Genomic DNA, 27,342 nt, shown 5'->3' with positions numbered 1-27,342 from the left:
TTTTTTTTTACCTGGAAGGTATTTGACTATGTATTGAGCAGGGCCGTGTTGTAAATGATAATTTGCCCTTTCCACCTGTAGAACATTTAAAACCTTTTACAGCACAGTGGGCTACTGACAAGATGACTCAACCACTTCAGTATGGTTACAAAACGTTCAATTTGATCTCACCATTTGTTCCGTATACCAGCACAGCAGGAGGGGGCTGAGTAACTGCTTTCTAGGGCAGCTTCCTGTCCGCAAAGCTTATAGCTGACAATAGGCTATAATCTTCTTGGTCCAATCACAAAGCTGCATTCCTTGAAATCCCAGCAACCCTTGAGAGCATTTGGTTTACGATTCACCATAGTTTATTTTGGGGTTGCTCAGTTGGTAATGGTTGTTTAAGGAGGAATTGCTGTTGTCGCTAGAGTGCTTATTTTATTAAAATCATGTCCAGCTGTTAGTTTATGTTCTAATTTTCTCTGTGGTAAGTCTGCTCCTGCCCAGGCTGGATGTTTTGGGGTTATTTCCTCTTTAATAGGCAGCCGAGCGAATGCTCCGCTCCTATGACTTTGCAGACTAAAGCAGTGAGGAACAGATATGATGAGCTTTGACCCAGGAATACGTAGCTAGTTCACCCCTTTTAAGTTTCCTTTCCCTGGGCTAGGCTCCCACTAGGAGAGAGTTCATGGGTTAGGAGTCATGTTAAGGTTTATTTTGTTTTAAAAGAACTTGGCAGAAGCAGAAGTCTATATAGCCTTTGCTTTTCATGAGATTACTATGATTATGGATTTGAATTATTTATGTACTGTATCTGTGTATTCACTGCATACATTTGTAATAGAAAGGGGAAATTACTGTGAAATGTTCTTCATTCCAGTCCAGTGGCATACGTGGTAAGGATAATGAAGCCATGTCCTACAGACTTGACTACCCCAGTATTAAACAACCAATAGATGATTGCAATCAAACACTGCGAGAGTACATGCACTTTTTCATTCGCTACATACAGCACATATCTGTTCTGCTGTACTAAAACAACACCAATGTGTCACATGTCCCCATTCCATTCCACTGTGGCATATGTCTCCATCCCATCCCATTCCACTGTGTCACATGTCCCCATCCCATTCCACTGTGTCACATGTCCCCATTCCATTCCACTGTGTCACGTCCCCATTCCATTCCACTGTGGCATATGTCTCCATCCCATCCCATTCCACTGTGTCACATGTCCCCATCCCATTCCACTGTGTCACATGTCCCCATTCCATTCCACTGTGGCATATGTCTCCATCCCATCCCATTCCACTGTGTCACATGTCCCCATTCCATTCCACTGTGTCACATGTCCCCATTCCATTCCACTGTGGCATATGTCTCCATCCCATCCCATTCCACTGTGTCACATGTCCCCATCCCATTCCACTGTGTCACATGTCCCCATTCCATTCCACTGTGGCATATGTCTCCATCCCATCCCATTCCACTGTGTCACATGTCCCCATCCCATTCCACTGTGTCACATGTCCCCATTCCATTCCACTGTGTCACATGTCCCCATTCCATTCCACTGTGGCATATGTCTCCATACCATCCCATTCCACTGTGTCACATGTCCCCATCCCATTCCACTGTGTCACATGTCCCCATTCCATTCCACTGTGGCATATGTCTCCATCCCATCCCATTCCACTGTGTCACATGTCCCCATCCCATTCCACTGTGTCACATGTCCCCATTCCATTCCACTGTGGCATATGTCTCCATCCCATCCCATTCCACTGTGTCACATGTCCCCATCCCATTCCACTGTGTCACATGTCCCCATTCCATTCCACTGTGTCACGTCCCCATTCCATTCCACTGTGGCATATGTCTCCATCCCATCCCATTCCACTGTGTCACATGTCCCCATCCCATTCCACTGTGTCACATGTCCCCATTCCATTCCACTGTGGCATATGTCTCCATCCCATCCCATTCCACTGTGTTACATGTCCCCATCCCATTCCACTGTGTCACATGTCCCCATTCCATTCCACTGTGTCACGTCCCCATCCCATTCCACTGTGTCACGTCCCCATTCCATTCCACTGTGGCATATGTCTCCATCCCATCCCATTCCACTGTGTCACATGTCCCCATCCCATTCCACTGTGTCACATGTCCCCATTCCATTCCACTGTGGCATATGTGTCCATCCCATCCCATTCCACTGTGTTACATGTCCCCATCCCATTCCACTGTGTCACATGTCCCCATTCCATTCCACTGTGGCATATGTCTCCATCCCATCCCATTCCACTGTGTCACATGTCCCCATCCCATTCCACTGTGTCACATGTCCCCATCCCATTCCACTGTGTCACGTCCCCATCCCATTCCACAGTGGCACATGTACTCTTAAACAAGAAAAAGCACTTTGTTAAGGTAGGAAAAGGTCATTGTCACCAGAGCCCCAGAGGCAGGGGTTATAGAAATAGCAAAAGAGTCTATTTTTCCAGGTCAATCATGGCCTCTAAAGAGGGCTGCTTGTCACTCAGTGATAAAGCAGTTTCATGGTAGTGTTACCTTTACTGAGTGAGATCCACAGACTTGACATGAAATAAAATGCTTACTGGCCCAATGCTTTTCACGTGTTGTATATGTGAACTCGGGTTGAACATAAAGCCCTCGGGGCTTTGGTAGACAGGCCAAAGACAAAAGAAAGTCTAACAATCGCTTGACTGTGAAAGCAAGTGCACAAAGACAACGGTAAACATGTCGTCCATAAATGATACAGTGCCCCCCCTTGGTCCAATTAGTGACAATTATTCCAACTTCTGTTGGGTGAATTAATAAGAGAGAGTAATAAACAATGAAGTCTTTTTTCCCTCGCTGGAAATCAAAACTTGATAGCTCACAATGGATGGGATGTCAGAGAACGGACCCCACTGCTTGATAGGGAGATGTATTACAGGAGAAAAGCAAAAACAACAACCTTAGTGGCATGTGGGGAAATGTGTTCATTTCACAGGCAGATATGTCATCAGAGCTGATATTACATCAGAGCTGATATGTTATCAGAGCTGATATGTCATTAGAGCTGATATGTCATCAGAGCTGATATGTCATCAGAGCTGTTGCAAAATGGTGTTAAACTTATTTGGTCTAAATCTGAATATCAGTTATCAAAAAATATAGCTGCAAGCAACAATTCCGGGGCCAAGCATGCCATAGCCACATTTAAGCCACCCTTGTGCAAAGTTTCGTGACAAAAGACCGGGCAGTTATGTAGTGTCATCAAATCATATAGGAAGGAAGAGTAGCAGCATTTTATAAAAACATATATATTCCCCCCACAATCATGGGGGACAACAAGTCTAATTTCCGAAAATAAATTATGGGCAGAGCTTGTAGGTCCTTATGGGATACTTGTTTCTCATAAGGAGATGCATATACAGTGGGGTCTGAAATTATTGACACCCTTGATAAAGATGCTGAATTAGGTATGGGGTTCTTTTTTGCTCATGGATTCTCATTTTAACGCCAAACCCACCACTGGTGAGCATGACCAAAGAGATCTATTTTCATGTCATCTGACCAAATCACCGTTTCCAATCCAAGTGCCAATGCAGTTTAGCAAACTCCAGGTGTTTACATTTGTTGGATGACATGAAAATAGAGCTCTTTGGCCATGCACACCAGTGGTGGGTTTGGCGTCCATATGACAATGCATGAGCAGAAAAGAACACCATACTTACTGTAAAATATGGTGGTGGATCTTTGATGATATGGGGCTATTTTGCTTCCACTAGTCCTGGGGCACTTGTTAAGGTCAACAGCATCATGAACTTTACCCAGTACCAGGATATTTTATCCAAAAACCTTGTTGCCGCTGCCAGGAGGCTGAAACTTGGCTGCAAGTGAATCTTCCAGCAAGACAATAACCCCAAGCACACATCAAAATACACAAATAAATTGTTAATTGGCCATAAAATCAACATTTTGCAATGGCCATCTCAGTCTCCGGACTTGAACCCTATTGAAAACCTGTAGTTTGAATTGAAGAGGGCAGTCCATAAGCCAGACAAAGAATATCAAGGATCTGGAAGGATTCTGTATGGAGGAACGGTCTAAGAGCCCTCCCAATGTGTTCTCCAACTCATCAAACATTTTAGAAAAAGGCTCAGTGCCATTATCTTCGCAAGGTTAGGTATTGAAAGGTAATGAAAACATCTAATGGGCAAAGCTTATAGGTCCTTATGGGAAACATGTTTCTCATCAGGGGCTGCACATATATACAACATTTCATGAATGTAGCTCAAACGGGACAGGCGATGTGCTTGTTCAAAGTTTTCAGTTGATTACTATAGGGCCAATCAGTGTAATTCTGTAAATGTCGGATCTCCATGGCAAGACACATCATTCACCAGTGGTGTCTGTGATATTGAATGTGATGAACGTACGGAGACAGATCTATAGTCCCCCCCCCCCCCCCAGATCCATGGTCCTCTGTAGCTCAGCTGGTAGAGCACGGCGCTTGTAACGCCAAGGTAGTGGGTTCGATCCCCGGGACCACCCATACACAAAAATGTATGCACGCATGACTGTAAGTCGCTTTGGATAAAAGCGTCTGCTAAATGGCATATTATTATATAATATTTCCTCATGGGGGACAACAACTGGCTCAGGCAAGTTATCTTGTCGAATTACATCTTGCCTACGCTGGGCGTTAGGGGGATGATGCTGGATGCTGCTCTTCCAGGAAAGGGAAAGAGATGCCTCAGGATATAGTACTATCACCATGTCTCGTTATGCTGAGGCAGACGAATGATCAATGAGGGACTCGTTTCCGAGTAAAAAATACATCCCTATGTCTGCCTTACTTCCCAGAGTTAATGTTTTATACAGAATACAAGGTACTCGTTGGTTCATTTGTGAATGACAAAGCTAGCTCCCCCCCAGATAAAGCACAGAGAGAGAGAGAGAGACACAGGCACAGATAGCAGACAGGAGAGTGTAGATTAAGCAGTGTTGTAGCATGAGGTAAAACAGACTCCCCCACCTGCGAGATCAAGATAACCCTGCTAGAAACAGCTGCTAGGATGGATTATACATTCTTCACAAAGGGTAGTGTGGAAGATATTTGGGCACAGAGCGAATGAAACTGTGAGTGTAACAGCTACCTGTATCAGAGCAATGTCTTAGAACTAAAACATTAAAGGTGGGGAGAGGTTCATGTTTTGCGCATACTGCGGATTGTTAGCCTGCCCCACTAGAACTAGAGGGAAACTGCATGGATGTGTTTTAGTGGGAACCCGTTTCACCCTGCTTTTTTTCTCTCTCACCCACTTTTACTAATCACTACTGTATGTCCATTTACAGTTTCAAGTTGCTGGAATCTCCTCTTGCAGATTTGAAATGTATTAGTAAAATCTCAGCTCTACAGTGAGATACTCTCTGTGTTCCAAAGTACAAAGCCAAAAGTAATTTGACCAAATAGCTAAATACCAACTGAATGTACCAGCTCAAATCTCTGACTCAGTCTTAACACATTGAGTACCAATGGCACAAATGTTTTCTATAATCACAGATCTTAGTCATCATCAGGAGTCATTACATAACAGACATAGTAATTATTCTCTTCGTCATTCATATAAATATCAAACTAAAACAATAGTTTATCTAAACCAGCACTGGACCCTATAGGGTTAAGCAGAAGGAGAGGCAGGGGAGTCAGGAGAAATGAGATGAGGGCCCAGCCATCCCTACTGTTCACTGGGCTGGCGATGCAGCCTTCTCCCTCTGTTTGGCTCTGCATGGCATGCTGCTCCTCCATTCTCCCTGTCCTGTTTTATTGGCTCAGAGAGCTTCACTGGCCTCCTTTAAGAGAGCAGGAGGAAATTGGTAACAGATTTGGCCAGCGGGAAGGCTGGCCTCTAAGGTTGGGAGGCGGCTGTGCACCGCCATCAAAAAGCATGTGATGTGTGTGCGTGTGTGTGTGTGTGTGGGTGTGTGTGTGTGTGTGTGTGTGTGTGTGTGTGAAGCCTCCGCCTACCCTCCCCCTCTGCGGACCAGTGTTACATGACAAAACATATGTGCCTTGTTCTTATCTATCAGGTTTCAGGGAGGTCATACACAACACAAGGCTCACAGCCTCCGATGTTTCAATAAACATATTAACTTTTGGACAAATACACAAACAGCCTGCCCTTACATACTGGCACATATACAATACACATGCATGTAATGCTAATGTGTGTAGATTGGTGGGTGGTTGGGTGGATGGATGGATAGATGGATAGATAAATACAAGCCTGTGTGCTCCATCGTATGCTAGGACTATCCGGTATGTCCCAGTTGCCTAATTAAAGAGATAGGGGCCAGGAAGGACGTCCACAGAAGCACTTTGGATCCCTCACTGACATCTGTTTCCCTCAGACCCAACAAGAATATGAATATTTCTAAGAAACTGTAGCCAGTCGGAGCATTAGGATCAGCGTTACCATGAGCGAGACCCTATGTAAAGTGATCCTTATGAACCTGGTAGTTGTTTTTACTATGGGTTGGAATGGTGGTTTGAGTGTTATCCTGTCGAGTTACGGCTTGCCTTCGCTGTGTTCGTTTGGAGGCTGCTCTGAATGCTGCTACTGCTCAGCCAGGAAAGAGAAAAAGATGCCCTCAGGGCTGAGTACTATCACCATGTGAGATACCATGTCCAGAGACCACCTTTGCTTGCGTTCCCCCATTGACCACTTGCGTCCGATGACCACTCAAGCCATGAACTTTGCAACCCTCTCTTGACCTTCCATCTCATGAATGATGTTATTGTTTTCTAAATTGCTTGTCTTTTTTGTGTTGCTTTAAAGCGCTTTGAGATTCTTTATGTAATGAATAGCACTATAACAGTTGGTTTGTTTGTGAATGACAAAGCTAGTTCCCCCCAGTTAAATCACAGCACAGCACAGCGAGAGAGACAGAGACAAAGACAGAGATAGCAGACAGGAGAGAGTAGATTAAGAGTCTCTAGGAGAGCCTTTACAGTATTGTAGCCTGAGGTAAAACAGACTCCCCGACTTGCGAGATCAAGATAGCTCTGCTAGAAATAGCTCCTAGGATGGATAGCATTTTTTTGGTATGGGTTGGATGAGTGTGTTTGTGCATGTGTTCTGGGGTGGTGCTAGGGAGATGGGGTGGCTACACTTTTTCAAATTTTCTCCCTCATTACATTTTAGTCATTTAGCAGACGCTCTTATCCAGAGCGACTTACAGTTAGTGAGTGCATACATTTTCATACTGGCCCCCTGTGGGAAATGAACCCACAACCCTGGCGTTGCAAGCGCCATGCTCTACCAACTGAGCTACAGGGGACTACAGTGTCATGAACTTTACTCATCAAGGCGTACGTTTGTAATCTGCCAGTGGCGGCCTGGTGGTAATCCATCAACGTGACAGATTAGATTGGGGGATTACAGAGGAGATAATCCCATCAGGATGATCTGGATGGATGAAGATTCACATTCGACTCTAGGGGAAGTTTGGAGTTCGGTTTTTGTTTCTTTGCCTGTTAGTAGATCTTAGTCCCCCCCGCTTTCCAGTTATCCAAAATGACAATAGTGTGGTGGATAGAATACGGAGGGAAATAACACTGTGGGACAGAGCTAAATCGCATAGAGAAAGAGAGAGAGAGAGAGAGGGGAGAGAGAGAGAGAGAGAGAGAGAGAGAGAGAGAGAGAGGGGGGGGGGAGAGAGGGGGGAGAGAGAGAGAGGGGGGGAGAGAGAGAGAGAGAGAGAGAGGGGGGAGAGAGAGAGAGAGAGAGAGAGAGAGAGAGGGGGGGGGGAGAGAGAGAGAGAGAGAGAGTGTGGAGGGAAGAGAGAAACAGAGAGGCAGAGAGATAAGGGGAAGAGGAACATGTTAAAAGAGACAAAACTAGAAGGTGTGCTCTGTGATGCAGTAATGAGAACAGGTACAGAAGGTGTCCAACATGTCCAGAAAGAAGAGAGGGAGGAAGTGTACAAAGATCTCTGAAAAGAAAAGAGATGAGGGGCTGTTGTTTGTAGAGGAGGAGATAGACATTTGAGAGACAGCTGCCCCTCAACTGTATGAGAATGTGGTCCGAATCTGAAACTCACATAGGGAACCACATCTTGTGCCACAATGAAGCTTCAAAATCAATAGACAAGTCTGCTATCAAGAGCACACTGCAGGCAGGGAAGCAGTCTGCTGCCCACCATGGTTTTTAATTGACTGGTCATTTGCTGTAGAGCACCAACTGCACCAACACTTATTTTCACATTCATTTTAGTCTGTAAAGTAAAGATGTGATTTAAAGGACCAATGACATATAATTTCCCTTTTTGATGTCAAGGAAAATGACTAAATGACCAATATGTGTCTCTAGTTGGCTTTGGTATTTGATATCACTCATTCCACATTGATATTAATGACAACAATCTTAGAATTGGAATTCAAACTGTATGTCCCAGTGCTTGCCCCAGGCCTGTTTTAGTGATCATCTCTCATAAAAGCCATCTGGTTGGGTTATATGGGTCTTTTTCACAGATGATGGGAACTCATGTAATCCACAGTGTCAACTCAAACCTCTGAACTTTGAATCTGTCTCTCTATTAAATACCAGTCTAACAGTACATAATACATACAGACATATTAAACCATTTTCATAGGTGAAATTCAATTATGTTACATCTATAGACCCTTTGCAAAGTCTGCTGTACATGATAATAATAATAATAATAATAATAATAATAATAATAATTATTATATGCCATTTAGCAGACAATGATGACCTCATAATGAATCAACTATTGACTTATTTAAAGACCACATAATCAAATACAATTGTATTTGTCACATGCGCCGAATACAAACTTTACAGTGAAAGCTTACTTACGAGCCCTTTCCCAAGGCAGAGATAAAAAGTAAAAAAAAATGAGCAAAATAGAAAATTAAATAATCATAACAAGGCTATATACAAGGAGTACTGGTACCGAGTCAGGAGTATGTGCAGGGATACGAGGTAGTTGAGATAATTTAGGGTATATGTACAGTCGTGGTCAAAGGTTTTGAGAATGACACAAATATTAATTTTCACTAAGTCTGCTGCCTCAGTTTTTATGATGGCAATTTGCAGATACTCCAGAATGTTATGAAGAGTGATCAGATGAATTGCAATTAATTGCAAAGTCCCTCTTTGCCATGAAAATGAACTTAATCCCCCAAAAACATTTCCACTGCATTTCAGCCCTGCCACAAAAGGACCAGCTGACATCATATCAGTTAATCTCTCGTTAACACAGGTGAGTGTGTTGACGAGGACAAGGCTGGAGATCACTCTGTCATGCTGATTGAGTTAGAATAACAGACTGGAAGCTTTAAAAGGAGGGTGGTGCTTGAAATCATTGTTCTTCCTCTGTTAACCATGGTTACCTGCAAGGAAACACGTGCCGTCATCATTGCTTTGCACAAAAAGGGCTTCACAGGCAAGGATATTGCTGCTAGTAAGATTGCACCTAAATCAACAATTTTATGGATCATCAAGAACTTCAAGGAGAGCGGTTCAATTGTTGTGAAGAAGGCTTCAGGGCACCCAAGAAAGTCCAGCAAGCGCCAGGACCGTCTCCTAAAGTTGATTCAGCTGCGGGATCGGGGCACCACCAGTGCAGAGCTTGCTCAGGAATGGCAGCAGGCAGGTGTGAGTGCATCTGCACGCACAGTGAGGCGAAGACTTTTGGAGGATGGCCTGGTGTCAAGAAGGGCAGCGAGGAAGCCACTTCTCTCCAGGAAAAACATCAGGGACAGACTGATATTCTGCAAAAGGTACTGGGATTGGACTGCTGAGGACTGGGGTAGAGTCATTTTCTCTGATGAATCCCCTTTCTGAGTGTTAGGGGCATCCGGAAAAAAGCTTGTCTGGAGAGACAAGGTGAGCGCTACCATCAGTCCTGTGTCATGCCAACAGTAAAGCATCCTGAGGCCATTCATGTGTGGGGTTGCTTCTCAGCCAAGGGAGTGAGCTCACTCACAATTTTGCCTAAGAACACAGCCATGTATAAAGAATGGGACCAACACATCCTCCGACAGCAACTTTTCCCAACCATCCAAGAACTGTTTGCCTTTTCCAGCAGGATGGAGCACCTTGCCATAAGGCAAAAGTGATAACTAAGTGGCTCAGGGAACAAAACATCGAAATTTTGGGTCCATGGTCAGGAAACTCCCCAGACCTTAATCCCATTGAGAACTTGTTGTCAATCCTCAAGAGGCGGGTGGACAAACAAAATGTCACGGGTGCTGAAGGTGGGTGTGGTGCAGGAATCAAGCGCAGGACGCAGAAACTAAGTCCAAAATACTTTAGTGAAATATTCACGTAGTACACGAGCCCAACAAGCCCGGAGGCGAAATAAAGGCGCACACAGGCGTCAAACAAAAGGCGCACTAACATGTGCGAAAACCACTCCAAACAACGGAGGGAAACACGTAGCTCAGAACACCAAACAGAAGCGTAATCACACACAACACCTGACACACACAACGAGAACTAAATAGGACACTAATGAAGACTAACTAGAAACAGGTGTACAACATCAAGACCAAACCAAACGAACATGAAACATACAACGGTGGCAGCTAGTACTCCGGGGACGTCGACCGCCGAAACCTACCCGAGCAAGGAGGAGGAGCAGCCTCGGCCGAAACCGTGACACAAAAACCCACAAATTCTGACAAACTCCAAGCATTGATTATGCAAGAATGGGCTGCCATCAAAGGAGTGGCTCAAGAAGAAGCATATTAATTGACAGCATGCCAGGGCGGATTGCAGAGGTCTTGAAAAAGAAGGGTCAACACTGCAAATATTGACTCTTTGCATGAACTTAATGTAAATGTCAATAAAAGCCTTTGACACTTATGGAATGCTTGTAATTATACTTCAGTATACCATAGTAACATCTGACAAAAATATCTAAAAACACTGAAGCAGCAAACTTTGTGAAGACCAATACTTGTGTCATTCCCAAAACTTTTGACAATGACTACCTATCATTCTATGAGGGAAAAAAGTATTTGATCCCCTGCTGATTTTGTACATTTGCCCACTGACAAAGAAATGATCAGTCTATAATTTTAATAGTAGGTTTATTTGAACAGTGAGAGACAGAATAACAACATCAAAAAAATCCAGAAAAACGCATGTCAACAATGTTATAAATTGATTTGCATTTTAATGAGGGAAATAAGTATTTGACCCCCTGTCAATCAGAAAGATTTCTGGCTCCCAGGTGTCTTTTATACAGGTAACGAGCTGAGATTAGGAGCACATTCTTAAAGGGAGTGCTCCTAATCTCAGCTTGTTACCTGTAAAAAAGACACCTGTCCACAGAAGCAATCAATCAATCAGATTCCAAACTCTCCATCATGGCCAAGACCAAAGAGCTCTCCAAGGATGTCAGGGACAAGATTGTAGACCTACACAAGGCTGGAATGGGCTACAAGACCATCACCAAGCAGCTTGGTGAGAAGGTGACAACAGTTGGTGCGATTATTCGCAAATGGAAGAAACACAAAAGAACTGTCAATCTCCCTCGGCCTGGGGCTCCATGCAAGATTTCACCTCGTGGAGTTGCAATGATCATGAGAACAGTGAGGAATCAGCCCAGAACTACACTGGAGGATCTTGTCAATGATCTCAAGGCAGCTGGGACCATAGTCACCAAGAAAAAATTGGTAACACACTACGACGTGAAGGACTGAAATCCTGCAGCGCCCGCAAGGTCCCCCTGCTCAAGAAAGCACATATACAGGGCCGTCTGAAGTTTGCCAATGAACATCTGAATGATTCAGAGGAGAACTGGGTGAAAGTGTTGTGGTCAGATGAGACCAAAATCAAGCTCTTTGGCATCAACTCAACTCGCCGTGTTTGGAGGAGGAGGAATGCTGCCTATGACCCCAAGAACACCATCCCCACCGTCAAACATGGAGGTGGAAACATTATGCTTTGGGGGTGTTTTTCTGCTAAGGGGACAGGACAACTTCACCGCATCAAAGGGATGATGGACGGGGCCATGTACCGTCAAATCTTGGGTGAGAACCTCCTTCCCTCAGCCAGGGCATTGAAAATGGGTCATGGATGGGTATTCCAGCATGACAATGACCCAAAACACACGGCCAAGGCAACAAAGGAGTGGCTCAAGAAGAAGCACATTAAGGTCCTGGAGTGGCCTAGCCAGTCTCCAGACCTTAATCCCATAGAAAATCTGTGGAGGGAGCTGAAGGTTCGAGTTGCCAAATGTCAGCCTCGAAACCTTAATGACTTGGAGAATATCTGCAAAGAGGAGTGGGACAAAATCCCTCCTGAGATGTGTGCAAACCTGGTGGCCAACTACAAGAAACGTCTGACCTCTGTGATTGCCAACAAGGGTTTTGCCACCAAGTACTAAGTCATGTTTTGCAGAGGGTTCAAATACTTATTTTCCTCATTAAAATGCAAATCAATTTATAACATTTTTGACATGCGTTTTTCTGGATTTTTTGTTGTTATTCTGTCTCTCACTGTTCAAATAACCTACCATTAAAATTATAGACTGATCATGTCTTTGTCAGTGGGCAAACATACAAAATCAGCAGGGGATCAAATACTTTTTTCCCTCACTGTAGGTAGGGGTAAAAGTGACTAGGCAATCGGGATAGATAATAAACAGAGTAGCAGCAGCGTAAGTGAAGAGTCTGAAAGTGTGTGTGTGTGTGTGTGTGTGTGTGTGTGTGTGTGTGTGTGTGTGTGTGTGTGCTGTAGTGTCAGTGTAGTATGTGTGAGTGTGTGGGTAGAGTCCAGTGAGTGTGCATAGAGCCAGTGCAAAAAAAGGGGGCTCAATTTAAATAGTCTGGGTAGCCATTTAACTGTTCAGCAGTCTTATGGCTTGGGGTTAGAAGCTGTTCAGGAGCCTTTTGGTTCCAGACCTGGCGCTCCGGTACCACTTGCCATGCGGTAGCAGAGAGAACAGTTTATGATTTTTTGGCTGGAGTTGTAGAACATTTTTAGGGCCTTCCTCTGACACTGCCTGGTATAGAGGTCCTGGATGGCAGGGAGCTCGGCCCCATGATGTACTGGGCCGTACGCACTACCCTCTGTAGCGCCTTATGGTCGGATGCCAAGCAATTGCCATAATACGATTTATAGATTATATGTTTTGCACTGTTTTTAACAGGAGGCAATGGGCAATACAAAAGTGCACGATATCTCTCATGAAGTTATTAGCTATCTTTTAACTTTGACAATGATGTACAATGATGTACAATGATGTACACTCCCAAATATAGAATTGTGTGTCCGTACTATTGTTTGCATATTACTGTATATTTTTGCGTATTATCTGCGTTTTTTCTCCTTTTTGCAGAAAAAGAGCAAGCTGCACTACCACATAGCGGTGATCATAAACTACATGGGACATTGTATCTCTCTGGCAGCCCTGCTGGTGGCCTTCATCCTCTTTATGAGGCTGAGGTGAGTAACACTGTCCTCCTACCTATCATTCCTCCATCATATCAACACATCATAGAACAGAAACAGATAATAACATTCTGTGGAGATTTTATACCAAGCATTTATTGGATCACAAGCTCGTGGGTTCATCTAACAAACGGACATGGCTTTGCCCTTCGTCAGTTGAACTAACTTGAACAAAGGAAACACTCTACCTTATATACCTTCTATTACCCTCTTCCTGGCATACATCTGGTAAGTCTCCATGGGCACTCCCTGTCTTTGATGTTCATCACTCTTTACCCCAAGTCCAGGCTCTGTCGTAGCCAGCCGCGACCGGGAGACCCATGGGGCGGTGCACAATTGGCCCAGCGTCGTCCAGGTTAGGGGAGGGAATGGCCGGCAGGGATGTTGGTAGAGCATGGCGTTTGCAATGCCAGGGTTGTGGGTTCGATTCCCACGGGGGGCCAGTATAAAAAATATATAATGTATGCACTCACTAACTGTAAGTCGCTCTGGATAAGAGCGTCTGCTAAATGACTAAAATGTTTTTAAAAAATTAAGTCATTATCCTGCCCATCACTCATGCTATCCTAAACATCACTAATCTACCTTGACAATAGGAATGTAGACTTCATGACCCCAAACCACTTATCTCGTAACTCTACCTCTGTCCTCACAATACTACGACATGACATCATTACAAACATGAAACAGTACAGGACAAAATAATTACATAGTTCATAATACCCTATAATAATCCTGCCAAGATTCATGTAATTTTATGGCTCAGTAGACAGAATCCACCTTCTTGTGCTCGATTTAAGTCACTCACCAGGGGGAGTGTGTCATTATGTACACCACCAGCCTGGCCCTCAACCCTGCAGACAGTGCATGTCTGTCATGACCAATCAATGTCTAAATTGATTTCCTGACTCATGACAAGGTTGGATGAATGACGTGGTGAATGTAATGCAGTGCTGATTTGACCTAGGTGTAATGTAGCCTTGTTCGGTTCTGTCCTGTATATGTCCAGCATATTAGTGAAGCGTGTCCTGCTGGAGTGGGGTGTATTATTCAAACACATTCACACACACACAGGCACGCACGAATTAACACACACGCGGACACACACACGGACACCGACAAATCCATGTTCACACAACTGCAATCTCGTTTTGTGAGAGAAGAGAGACTGTGTTTCATTCTGGACTACCAGGAATCACCCACTGGGCAAAAACAGGTTGAATCAACGTTGTTTCCACGTAATAAAAACAAAACAAATCATTGCGATGACATTGAATCAACGTGGAAAACTGATTGAATTTGAAAAAAGTAATCAACGTAAGGGAATTGAGACAGCCTATAGGGAGGAGGTCAGAGATCTGGCCGTGTGGTGCCAGGACAACAACCTCTCCCTCAACGTGACCAAGACAAAGGAGATGATTGTGGACTACAGGAAAAAAAAGAGGACTGAGCACGCCCCCATTCTCATCGACGGGGCTGTAGCGGAACAGGTTGAGAGCTTCAAGTTCCTTGGTGTCCACATCACCAACGAACTATCATGGTCCAAACACACCAAGACAGTCGTGAAGAGGGCACGACAAAGCCTATTCCCCCTCAGGAGACTAAAAAGATTTGGCATGGGTCCTCAGATCCTCAAAAAATTCTACAGCTGCACCATCGAGAGCATCCTGACTGGTTGCATCACCGCCTGGTATGGCAACTGCTTGGCCTCTGACCGCAAGGCACTACAGAGGGTAGTGCGTACGGCCCAGTACATCACTGGGGCAAAGCTCCCTGCCATCCAGGACCTCTATACCAGGCGGTGTCAGAGGAAGGCCCTCAAAATTGTCAAAGACTCCAGCCACCCTAGTCATAGACTGTTCTCTCTGCTACCGCACGGCAAGCGGTACCGGAGTGCCAAGTCTAGGTCCAAAAGACTTCTCAACAGCTTCTACCCCCAAGCCATAAGACTCCTGAACAGCTAATCATGGCTACCCGGACTATTTGCACTGCCCCCCCACCCCATCCTTTTTACGCTGCTGCTACTCTGTTAAGTATTTATGCATAGTCACTTTAACTCTACCCACATGTACATATTACCTCAACTACCTCAATTAGCCGGTGCCCCCGCACATTGACTCTGCAACGGTACCCCCCTGTATATATAGCCTCCCTACTGTCACTTTATTTTACTGTATATATAGCCTCCCTACTGTCACTTTATTTTACTTCTGCTCTTTTTTTCTCAACACTTTTTTTGTTGTTGTTTTATTCTTACTTTTTTTGTTTAAAATAAATGCACTGTTGGTTAAGGGCTGTAAGTAAGCATTTCACTGTAATGTCTGCACCTGTTGTATTCGGCGCATGTGACCAATAAAATTTGATTTGATTTGATTTGATTTGAATTTATTTTCTTTTTTTCAGCCATCTTTTAACCTTAATACAATGACATGGTGATTTTTTAATTGTATTTCACGTTGAATTCACGTTAGTTGACGACTCAACCAAATGTAAACCAAAACTTGACGTTGAAATTACATATGTGCCAAGTAGGCAGTGTTTGGGAAGGTGTTGACCAGTGAAGGCGTTGTGCGGTGGTGAAAGCAGTGATACGTGCCACACAGCATGTCACTGACAACCCAACATGTCAATCAGCCAAAAACCACCCCTGTCTGTGTTTTCTCAAAGGCCACACCAACACAGATTATCTGGACTCTGAGATTAAACATATAGTGTAAGAGATTGTTTAGAACAGATTATCCCAGATTAATCTGCTCCGATTACTTTCAGCAAGATACTGTCTCACTGCTTCAATAGCTCCAATCAGGAAATTTCATTTGAGTCGAAACAGAGGAGGATTTATTTTTTGTCATTGGCTTTAGGCTCGCTCAATCTGGTTAAAATAGTTACATCTTCAACATCAGTGCCCTGTTTATTAACCTCTTACCCTCTCAGCTAATATGGCCAGTGGTGTGTCATAAAGCGAATGCGATTGGTCGTACTGTACGTATGTAGAGAATAGAGGAGAGGAGAGGAGAGGAGAGGAGAGGAGAGGCTAAAGTCGTAAAGTAGCAGACGGCCAGCGCTGGTCTACTGTTTACTTCCTAAACTGAAATGAAACAGCTAGCAGGAACAGATGTCTGGGATGGACACACACACAGACACACACATACCCTGAGACTTCATTACTCCCTCTCCACACATGGAATGAACTATCTGTGTCACGATCATCATAGGAACCGGACCAAGGCGCAGCGTGATAGGCGTACATCTTTTAATGAGTACTTTGCACAATATCAACAAAACAACAAAACGAAACGTGAAATCTACAGGTTCACCAACACAAACCTATACAGAACAAGATCCCACAATTAACTAGTGCCAACAGGCTGCCTAAGTATTGTTTCCCAATCAGAGACAACGAGAATCAGCTGCCTCTGATTTGGAACCACCCTGGCCAACATAGAAAACACGAACTAGAACAAGAACATAGAAAACGAAACATAGAACCTAACACCCAGAAACTAACACATAGAAACTAACACCCTGGCTCAACATATAAAAGTCCCCAGAGCCAGGGCGTGACAGTACCCCCCCCCCCCAAAGGCGCGGACTGCGACCGCGCCAACTAAACCCAACAGGGGAGGGGCCGGGTGGGCATTCCGCCTCGGAGGCGGATCCAGCTCCGGGCGTGACCACCACCCTCTAACTAACCCCCCGTAGCGCCCCTGGTCTGGTCCCGCTGGCTGGAGCTGGACTGGACATCAGTGGAGCGGATTGCTTAGGCTCCGGTGTGGAGCAGCTGACCGGTACCTGACCAGGCACCGGTGAAACAGGCACGGGCTGTGCCGGACTGACGACGCGCACCACAGGCTTGGTGCGGGGAGCAGGAATGGGCCGGACCGGGCTGGCGACGCGCACCACTGGCTTGGTGCGGGGAGCAGGAACGGGCCGGACGGGGCTGACGACGCGCACCATTGGCTTGGTGCGGGGAAAAGGAACAGGCCGGACCGGGCTGACGATGCGCACCACTGGCTTGGTGCGGGGAGCAGGAACAGGCCGGACCGGGCTGGCGACGCGCACCACAGACTTGGTGCGGGGAGCAGGAACAGGCCGGACCAGGCTGGCGACGCGCACCACTGGCTTGGTGCGGGTAGCAGGAACAGGCCGGACCGGGGTGGCGACGCGCACCACAGGCTTGGTGCGAGTAGCAGGAACGGGCCGGACCGGGCTGATGACGCTTTCCACTGGCTTGGTGCGGGGAGCAGGAACGGGTCGGACCGGGCTGGCGACGCACACCATTGGCTTGGTGCGGGGAGCAGGAACGGGCCGGACCGGGCTGACGACGCGCACCATTGGCTTGGTGCGGGGAGCAGGAACAGGCCGGACCGGGCTGACGACGCGCACCATTGGCTTGGTGCGGGGAGCAGGAACAGGCCGGACCGCAGGCTTAGTGCGGGGAGCATGAACGGGCGTGACCGTACTGGGAACACACACCACTGGCCTTGTGCGGGAATCAGGAACGGGCCGGACCAGACTGGTGACACACACCACTTGCTTGGTGCGAGGAGCGGGACTGGGTTTCCTCATAAACCTCCGCTCCCTCTGCTGCCTAACCAGTTCCTTTCGCCGTGCCTCCACACTCTCCTTCTCCCTCGTGACCAGTGGCCCCCGTAACCTGGCGGCCTCCTCTGCTAACCTGCTGAACCGCTCTATCGCGGCCTCCTGCTGCCTCGTCGTCCACGGCGTGAGCCCCCCCCTAAAAATGTTTTGGGCTTGTCTATCCCCCGTGAACATGGCCTCCATGGCTCTCGCCAGACTCTCACTCTTCTCCTCCCAAGTCCATCCTCTCTCCTCTTCACGCTGCTTGAGCCAGTCATGGTGGGATCTTCTGTCATGATCGTCATAGGAACCGGACCAAGGCGCAGCGTGATAGGCGTACATATTTTAATGAGTACTTTGCACAATATCAACAAAACAACAAAACGAAACGTGAAGTCTACAGGTTCACCAACACAAACCTATACAGAACAAGATCCCACAATTAACTAGTGCACAACAGGCTGCCTAAGTATGGTTCCCAATCAGAGACAACGAGAATCAGCTGCCTCTGATTGGGAACCACCCTGGCCAACATAGAAAACACGAACTAGAACAAGAACATAGAAAACGAAACATAGAACCTAACACCCAGAAACTAACACATAGAAACTAACACCCTGGCTCAACATTATTATTATTATTATTATTATTATTATTATTATTATTATTATTTATTTTTAACATATAAAAGTCCCCAGAGCCAGGGCGTGACAATCTGAAATCACAGCCTGTTTTATCTTTCCATTTGATCTGGCTATGGTTTGGTGTGGGAGGTGGAGGTCTATTAAAGCTGTCCTTTGCAATGTTTCATACACAAAAAAGTAATTTTAGTCTCTAAAGCCCCTCTAGCTACTTCATGGGTATAGACCTCTCACAGGAGAACGGTAGCTGTGTGAGTCATACATTGTAAGTGCTGTAACGACAGAAGAAAAGTCCCTGAAAGGTTGACTATCTCATTCACATTACATTTTAGTCATTTAGCAGACGCTGTTATCCAGAGCGACTTACACTTAGTGAGTGCATACATTTTCATACTGGCCCCCTGTGGGAAACGAACCCACAACACTGGCGTTGCAAGCGCCATGCTCTACCAACTGAGCTACAGGGGACTATCACTTTGATGTCTTCAATGTCTTTTGAAGTAAAATCGAAAGACAAAAGGAGCGTTTTTCTTTTTCCAGCCTTGAAACAGAGTTATTTTTATTTATCCTCTTTTTACATCCTCTGTAATCTGCTCTTCAGGACTGATTACAAACTCGATAATACAATTTGAAGGATTATCAGATTACGGAGATGAATCAAAATAGCTTCACTGCCTGAATGCATTGTACAGTTAAAAGACAATGCACATCATTGTCACTCATGAGTGTATAAGGTCCTCTTTGATCATGTTATGCTTTGCTGCACAGTATCAGTGTGTTCAATGCATGCGGATTGTTTGGGTAGCTCGGCCAAGGAAACTACTTTTAAGAGGTTTTGTGTCTGCACATAAGCTTCGGTATCACTTTGTTTGGATAGTCCTACACTGCCTATTCAAACACAGTGAAGACCCCAGGCCAGGTTTAGTGTGCGGACAAGTTTAGATTGACTGACTTGAGGTTATATCCAGTCAGGGAACAGTACAGTAAGAAGAGGGTAAACACGTTGCTATGCCAACGCACTGTGAACAGTATTGCTGTGTTTGAGTTGTAGACAAAGCATCCATGGAAGAACCCTTCTGCTTCAACTCTCCTTTTATTCACACTTGGTGACATTTGGTATGATACTGCCAAGCACTGAAATATTCAGTCTCATAGGTGTAAAAGAGGTAAATGTGCTTTCATATGGGACGAGGGCTTGGTTGTATGTGTGGGAACTTCAACTGACATTTATCTAATTATGTTGAATTGGGTGGACCTAAATTACTTTCGAGTTATGCACATGTGGATATTTCTTGTGCACAAGTTTTGTAATTGCCACCAGTTGGAGACTTTGTAAACAACTTCATGATTCGTCAATTATTTGAACACTTAAGTGATTACGAAAGAGGAAGAAATTATCAGGGAAGCAACTACTTCAGATTACCACTGACTTTCCACTGATCCCTGAACTAGGAGGACCTGGCGGTTTCTATTCCCGTCCATGCTGACGTAGCAGCAGGACGAAGAGACAGGGGACGTAGAGGACAGGAGGCTACAGGTCTCAGAGACACATGGTCTCAGTGTGAAGTGATGGCCCCTGGCCAGCTTCCCTCAGCTCTTCCCTCAGCTCCCCAGTGAACTGAGAAACGCACCGACAGCGAACATACCCAGGACCCCAGCACTGCACTGGCAGGGTGTTACCAATGCAGTGAAATGCCATTTGGACTGTGAAACACACCAGGGGGGATCTGCGTCAGTGGAAAAGGACAAGCAGAGCAGCACTGCTGTCATCCACTAATGGAAGACCCCCTGTTGTGAAAATGACAGAGGCGTTATTCACTTAGCTGACCAGTATCTTTGCCTGATCTATCTCCCCTCATTTTGTTGACAGTAAAAGGAGTAGGCGTTTACACAACTTGGTCTCAGAGCATTTCGTATTATTTCGTATGTAAATCTGAGATTCTCGATTTTAATATGATATGATACGTTTCGTATAGTATGTATTAATTTGTGGACGTCCATCACACATTTCGTATGACATGTTATGAATTACAATTCGTATTATATGTATATGTTCTAAATGTATGATATGTAAAAAATTATAGCTAGGTGGCTAGGGGTTAGGGTTAGGGTTAAGTTTAGGAGTTAGGTTAAAGAGTTAAGGTTAGGGTTAGGGGAAGGGTTAGCTACAAGGGTTAAGGTTAGAGTTAGGGGAAGGGGAAGGGTTAGCTAACATCCTAAGTAGTTGCAAAGTAGCTAAACAGTAGTAAAAAGTTTATAATAAGTTAAAAAGCTAAAGTTATCTGTGATAATATTCGAACTCGCAACCTTTGAGTTGCTAGACGTTCCCATTATATATCTACCCATCCACCCTGACCAACCACCTTCCTTTCGTTTTTGCCTTAAGTAACCATCTGTCTTATATAACCAAACGTAACATATCATACTAAACGGAGTGTCTCAGATTTACGTACAGAATAATACGAAATGCTCTGAGACCACGTTGGTTAGCAGCAAAATGCCCATGACGTTGTCCTAGTTCGTTCACAGTGGGGAAGGGGTTTGACGGAGGATAGTAACCATCCTTGTGTAATTAAACATCTCCTTCAGGCTGTGTAAAATTACTCTCGAATCCCACTGCTTTGGCTTTAAAATGGTGTCCATTTCAAAGGATCAGTAGTAACTGCAAATGAAGGGAATGGACTTAAACAGTCTCCGCTGTGAAAGTGCCTCAATTAAAGCATGAAACAAAAATAATGTGCATAGTGAAGATACAGGACTCCATGGGGAGAGGGAAATGAACCAAGAGATAGGCCAGTAAGATGAGAGGAACTTTGGTGATGTGGGAAGGGGTTTGCTGTCAACCCTACTATACCACTAGGCCCTTGAGATCACATGTAGTAAGGATCCACTCAGCACAGAGCCCTGGGCTGTACAGTTGCTCAAACCCCCTCAAAGCTGTGAAACTATTCATATAATCAAGTGTAAGACATAAGCCACTGTTCTCACTTGGAACAAACGTGGCGGAACTTTGGATTCCAAAGCAGCTGCTCGCCAGTTTCATAGTGCGCATCCTAGTGTGACAGCTGGAGTGGTGCCTGGCAGTGATTGTCACAGCTCACCTGGCGCTGGCTGGCATCAATGCATCAGAAGAAAAGCTGTCTAGCCTAGTGCCAGTCAATGTTTCAGCATGGCCTGATTTTTTATTAACTTTGCTTGAGCCCACTCCATTAGAGCCAGTTTGCAGAGGTCCAGTTCAAACATGTTGTTAAAGACCAGCGTTACCTCCTGCTGAAAAGGTCAAGTCCAATAGCCCGTCGCTGAGCCAGCAGATGCACTAACCGATCACACAGATAGCTGACTTGGCTCTAGTGTAAACGAGTGATGTTTGTTCGTCAACGTATTCGACATTGGGGGATTAAATAATACTTATTAATGGCTCAACAGACACTGTTTCTGCTATCTGGGTTAATGGTGTATAATGTAATATGCATGAATAGAAATTGAATGAAAGAACCAGTCAATACTCTTTTATACCGATACGGAATCACTTTATCTGGTAATGCACAATAGCAGAAGTGTGGTATGTCACAAGGGGCATAATCTTTCTCTTGTTTACCAAGGCTGGAACTTGCTATAAGCCTAAATATATAAAAAAGCCAAGGAAGGGACAACTCCGAAAATCTCTCTGTTGAGTAAACTGAACTCACATGTTCATCATCTCATTCTGATGGAAGATTAGTGATTCAGAAAATCTCTGACTTTTAATTATTGGATTTCTGCCACATAACACACAAGGGAATAGTTAGCCCAGATATGACCTTTTTATATATAAATAATACAACCCTTCACAAATACACATAGACCAAGCTGGGACCTCGGTTGCCATTTTTCGGCTGCCCACGAGACCTGCACATGTGTGTTTTTGTTGTTTACCAGTGTGTACCTGTTCTGGGAGGCTCTGGGGTGAGGGGTCATGGGAGGCTTCAGCCTGAACTGGTGGTGTCTTCAATCGGCTTGTTGCAGTGGAATCCCCGTCATAGTTCAACAGCAGGTGACTGCTACTCAAACTGAAAATGTAAATGTCATTGAGCTTTACAAAGTACTGAGTTACGCCTGCTTTGTCTGCACTTCCTCTCCCCTCCCGGTCTCACTTACAGACAAACTTACAGAAAACTTAAGTAAAAACACTATGAAGTATTACTTAAGTAGTTTTCTTGGTTATCTGTACTTTACTATTTATATTTTTGACAACTTTTACTTTTACTCCATACATTATCCCTGACACCCAAAAGTACTCGTTCCATTTTGAATGCTTAGCAGGACAGGAAAATTATCAAATTCACACACTTATGAAGATAACATCCCTGGTCATCCCTACTGCCTCTGATCTGGCGGACTCACTAAACACAAATGCTTTGTTTGTAAATTATTGTGCCGCTGGCTATCGGTAAATAAATAAAAAAACAAGAACATGGTGCCGTCTGGTTTGCTTAATATAAGGAATTTTAAATGATTTATAATTTTAATTTTACTTTTGATACTTAAGTATATTTGAGCAATTACACTTACTTTTGATACTTAAGTATATTTAAAACCAAATACTTTTAGACTTTTACTCAAGTAGTATTTTACTGGGTGACTTTCACTTTTACTTGAGTCATTTTCTATTAAGGTATCTTTACTTTTACTTAAGTATGACAATTGGATACTTATCCACCACTGCAAACTTACATACAGTATATACACATGCACACACACACACACACACACAAACCTGGGTTCCCTATTGATTACTATTGCCATGACAAACTGGAAACGATTAGGTGATTTCGGTACACCCAGATATCCATGTTAACAATTTCAAAATCAGAATTTCAACCAAAAGGGTACATCAATGACAATGTATTATTCAAGTAGCTATGATGTATTATGCATTGGTGCTTGTGCCTGGTGTTGTATTTGAGTAGTAGATGATACAGAATAGGACGGAAGAGAATAGAACATCCCATAGAACATGTCAAAAATAGAACAACGGTGTAGAACAAAACATCTCTGATGAGTTCTAGGTGGGAATACTTATGTAGCACTGCATGTTGTGGATCGACTATGGTTGTTAATATGCATAATATCCTATTCTGGTAAACAGCTTTAGTTATATACATGGTATTTAGCTCAGCTGCAGCCTCATTGGTGTGGTTTGAAAAGCATGTTCTGGTAGGACTGCTCTGGGATTGAATGGTCTTTGTTTGACCACACTTGTGACCATGGCCCCATATTTACCCAGCCCAGTGTGGCTTTAAACACTGCACTGCACCACACTCCAGTTCTTTTCCACAGTCCCCTTTAACTTCATGTGAAAGAATCTGTTATTCTGCAGATTCCTGCTGCTCAGCTTGGTGGTTAGAGCGTGGAGGCTGGAGTTGGAAGTAAGAACGAGAAGTGTGTCTGATTTTGAAAATGTAACAATGGTTCTGTTGACAGAGATTTGAACTTCGACTCAGCCCAGAGAGGAGAAATCAAGTGTTTGTGTGTGTGTGTGTGTGTGTGTGTGTGTGGATGTGTTTAACTATTCTTGTGGGGACCAGAAGTAAACTTGCAAAAATTTGACCAACTGGGGACATTTTGTTAGTCCCCATGATGTCAAATGCTATTCTAGGGGGTTTAGGATTAAGGTTAGAATTGGTGTTAGGGTTAGAATTACGTTAAGGGTTAGGGTTAGATTTAGGGTTAGGGTTAGCATTCGTGTGCTGGTTGAGAGAATGGTTGAGAGAATGCCAAGAGTGTGCAAAGCTGTCATCAAGGCAAAGGGTGGCTACTTTGAAGATTCTAAAATATAACATCTATTTTTATATTGTTTAACACTTTTTTGGTTACTACATGATTCCATATGTGTTATTTCATAGTTTTGATGTTTTCACTATTATTCTACAATGTAGAAAATAGTAAAAATAAAGAAAAGCCCTTGAATGAGTAGGTGTGTCCAAACCCTTGACTGATACTGAATATATAAAGAAGGAAATCAGCCCTCGGCTGAATCTAATTGATGATCTCTGACGTATAGTGCCATATGTCTTGCCTGGTCGTACAATAGCATATGAAGCATATGAACGTTATCATAGGTCTTGGAGGACGTATAGTATTATACGTATTTTCTCTAAAACCAGGTTGCTTGTTGCGTCTTATCAACAAAGGAGAATTACGGGGAGAATTTACGTTGGTGGTTAGGTGAACTAAAGCGACAAAGGTTAGGTGAATTTACATAGCAGGTTAGTTGAATTGGGTTAAGTTTAGAATAAGGGTTAGTGGAGGGTTAACTAAAATGCTACAGTTTTCCCCGACACCACTCGAACACTCAACCTTTGGATTGCTAGACAGTTATGCATTACACGTACCCATCCTCCCTGACCAACCTCCCTACTTTTGTTTCTGTCTGAAGTAGCCAGACCAGTAGTAGGTATCATACGTCTTGGAGGTGCTCAGAAATATGTAAAGTATGCTTCGTATGGCTCTGAGGCCAGGCTGGTGTGTGTGCATGTCAATTCATCATTCTGAACCACAGCATGTAGCCTGGGACCCCCTACAGAGAAGCTTGTCTCTCCCAATCACCACTTCATTTAGATAAGGGCTGCAATGCTGCTGGTGGTGTGGGTGTGTTTGATAATTTAGTATGTAGAATTTCTCTTATCATTCATGGAGCTAGGCAACAGCTTGACTGTGGTGGCATATTCTCAATAGAGATAGATAAAGTCCTGGTCAAAAGTAGTGCACTATAAAGGAAATAGGGTGCCAATTAGGATGCAGCCAGAACCTTGGAACCTCAGTCCTTCCCCTAAAGACATCTAGCCACTGTCCATCTTTGCCAGTCATGTCATGTCATGTCACCTCTATTGATGCGTGATGACATCAACCCACAGACAGCAAGAGAGACTGTCTTCTAGAGACTCGAAACAACTGAGGTGACTATTTTCCTTACAGTTCATGTCTACCACTGTAAAACGCTTGTAAAAGTTTGACAGAAAGAGGTTTGTTAGGATTTGGGAGTGTTTTATTCTCTTGAAGGCAAAAAGGGCACTTACTGAAAATATAATATATCCCATTTAGCAGATGCTTTTAACCAAAGCGACTTACAGTCGTCCTTGTATACATTTGGCGTATGGGTGGCCCCAGCGCCATTGAACCCTCAACCCTTGGTGTTGCAAGCGCCATGCTCTACTGACTGAGTCACATAGAATCACTGTGTGAACTGAAGTTACTGAAGCATCATATCTTGTTCTCCCTCATATTGTTTTATACCCTGTATCTTGGTAGTGTGCTTACAGTCAATACTCCCCAATGAATAAACCGTACCTTGGGCAGTCTGGCACATCCAAGAAACACTGTAAATAGGCTTAGGCCCCTGAGAAGAGGATCGCAAATTGAGTTTCTGCGTTTCTTGTTCTTTTCATAATGTGCCTTCACTTTGTCCTCCCTTCTCCCACTTTCTCATAATATTTCGCTCTGTCACTTTTCTAAAAACAAAAGTTGAAATTGCCTGTATAATGACATGAATTGCCTTATTATTATTCAAATTAAAATGAAAAGAATAATGCTAAAGTTCATTTTCAGGCCAGTCTTTTGCTCTCACACAGCACCACACAGCACGGAGCTCCATCCAAGCCTTGTATTGCATTCCTCTTCAGGGCTATTCTGTTTCCCTTTTTTACCTACATTGATATGCAGAGGCAAATAAATCAAAGAATCGCTTTGTTGCCTCTAATATCCTCATTTGTTCTTTTGAAGCCTGCACTTTAAAATAAATTAATTTGCACGCTCTAACGCGATCCCTCAGAGGCACTTTTCTGTGGAGAGCTGTGACGACCAGTATGCATGTGTGCATGTGTGTGTGTGTGCCTTTCAAGGTGTGTTTTATATAAGATAATCCTTCTGAAAGTATGTGTGTGTCTCTGCCCATGTTACGCTACGGTTAAACCCAGCACTCAGAGAAACAAAACACGACTAAGGGAGTGGAAGAAACAAACATTTTTTAATAAAAGTTCAATTTGTCTTAGTCCAAAAACAACTGAAGAAAAGGAACAGAGTGGGCTAGTCGGCTCCGGAGGAAGGAGAGGCTGAGGCAGGCAGGCAGGCAGGCAGGCAGGTTGGGAGGTATGTCTGAACTGAAGACAAAACAAACGACAGGTTTAGGAGAGTAAAAAGCCAGGCTAAAGACAACGGCAATTTAACTTTACTGGTGAGCCAAGTTACCGCTCTAGTAAGAACAACGATCTGGCGCCGGTGGAGAGCCATGCCCAGGAATTAGTAGTGCAGGTTGATGAGAGAATAGGATGCAGCTGCGTAGGCAGGAATCACTGGAAACAACCCGCAGCTGCACAGGAGAGGCAGATCCTGAGCACGCCCCCCGATCCACTCCAGACACACCCACATAATGGGGACAAACACACATACAGATACAACAGACAAAGAGGGGACAAAACAAGGAGGAAGGGAAACAGAAAAGGGAGAGACAAGCTGCCCACATAACAGTACCCCCCCCCTCAATGGTCGCCACCTGGCGACCCACCAGGCCTGTCAGGGTTGTCGTGATGGAAGTCCGTGATCAGCTGAGGATCCAACACAAATCGCTTAGGGACCCAAGACCTCTCCTCTGGTCC

The 27,342-nt window shown here is 44.4% G+C and overlaps 1 protein-coding gene across 1 annotated transcript in view; it reads left to right on the top strand.

Annotated features, from left to right (window-relative positions):
- crhr1 (corticotropin releasing hormone receptor 1) overlaps positions 1–27,342 on the top strand; it is a gene marked incomplete at both ends in the record, with an annotated part of 168,132 nt that overhangs the window by 95,393 nt on the left and 45,397 nt on the right. The window contains one exon of the mRNA XM_084146333.1: positions 13,375–13,481. Coding sequence (XP_084002459.1) covers positions 13,375–13,481 — 107 coding nt within the window. The remainder of the gene's footprint in view (positions 1–13,374; positions 13,482–27,342) is intronic.

This window comes from Coregonus lavaretus, assembly GCF_964263955.1.
Source record: "Coregonus lavaretus genome assembly, chromosome: 28".
Taxonomy (NCBI): domain Eukaryota; kingdom Metazoa; phylum Chordata; class Actinopteri; order Salmoniformes; family Salmonidae; genus Coregonus; species Coregonus lavaretus.
This window is presented reverse-complemented; position numbering and strand designations above follow the sequence as displayed.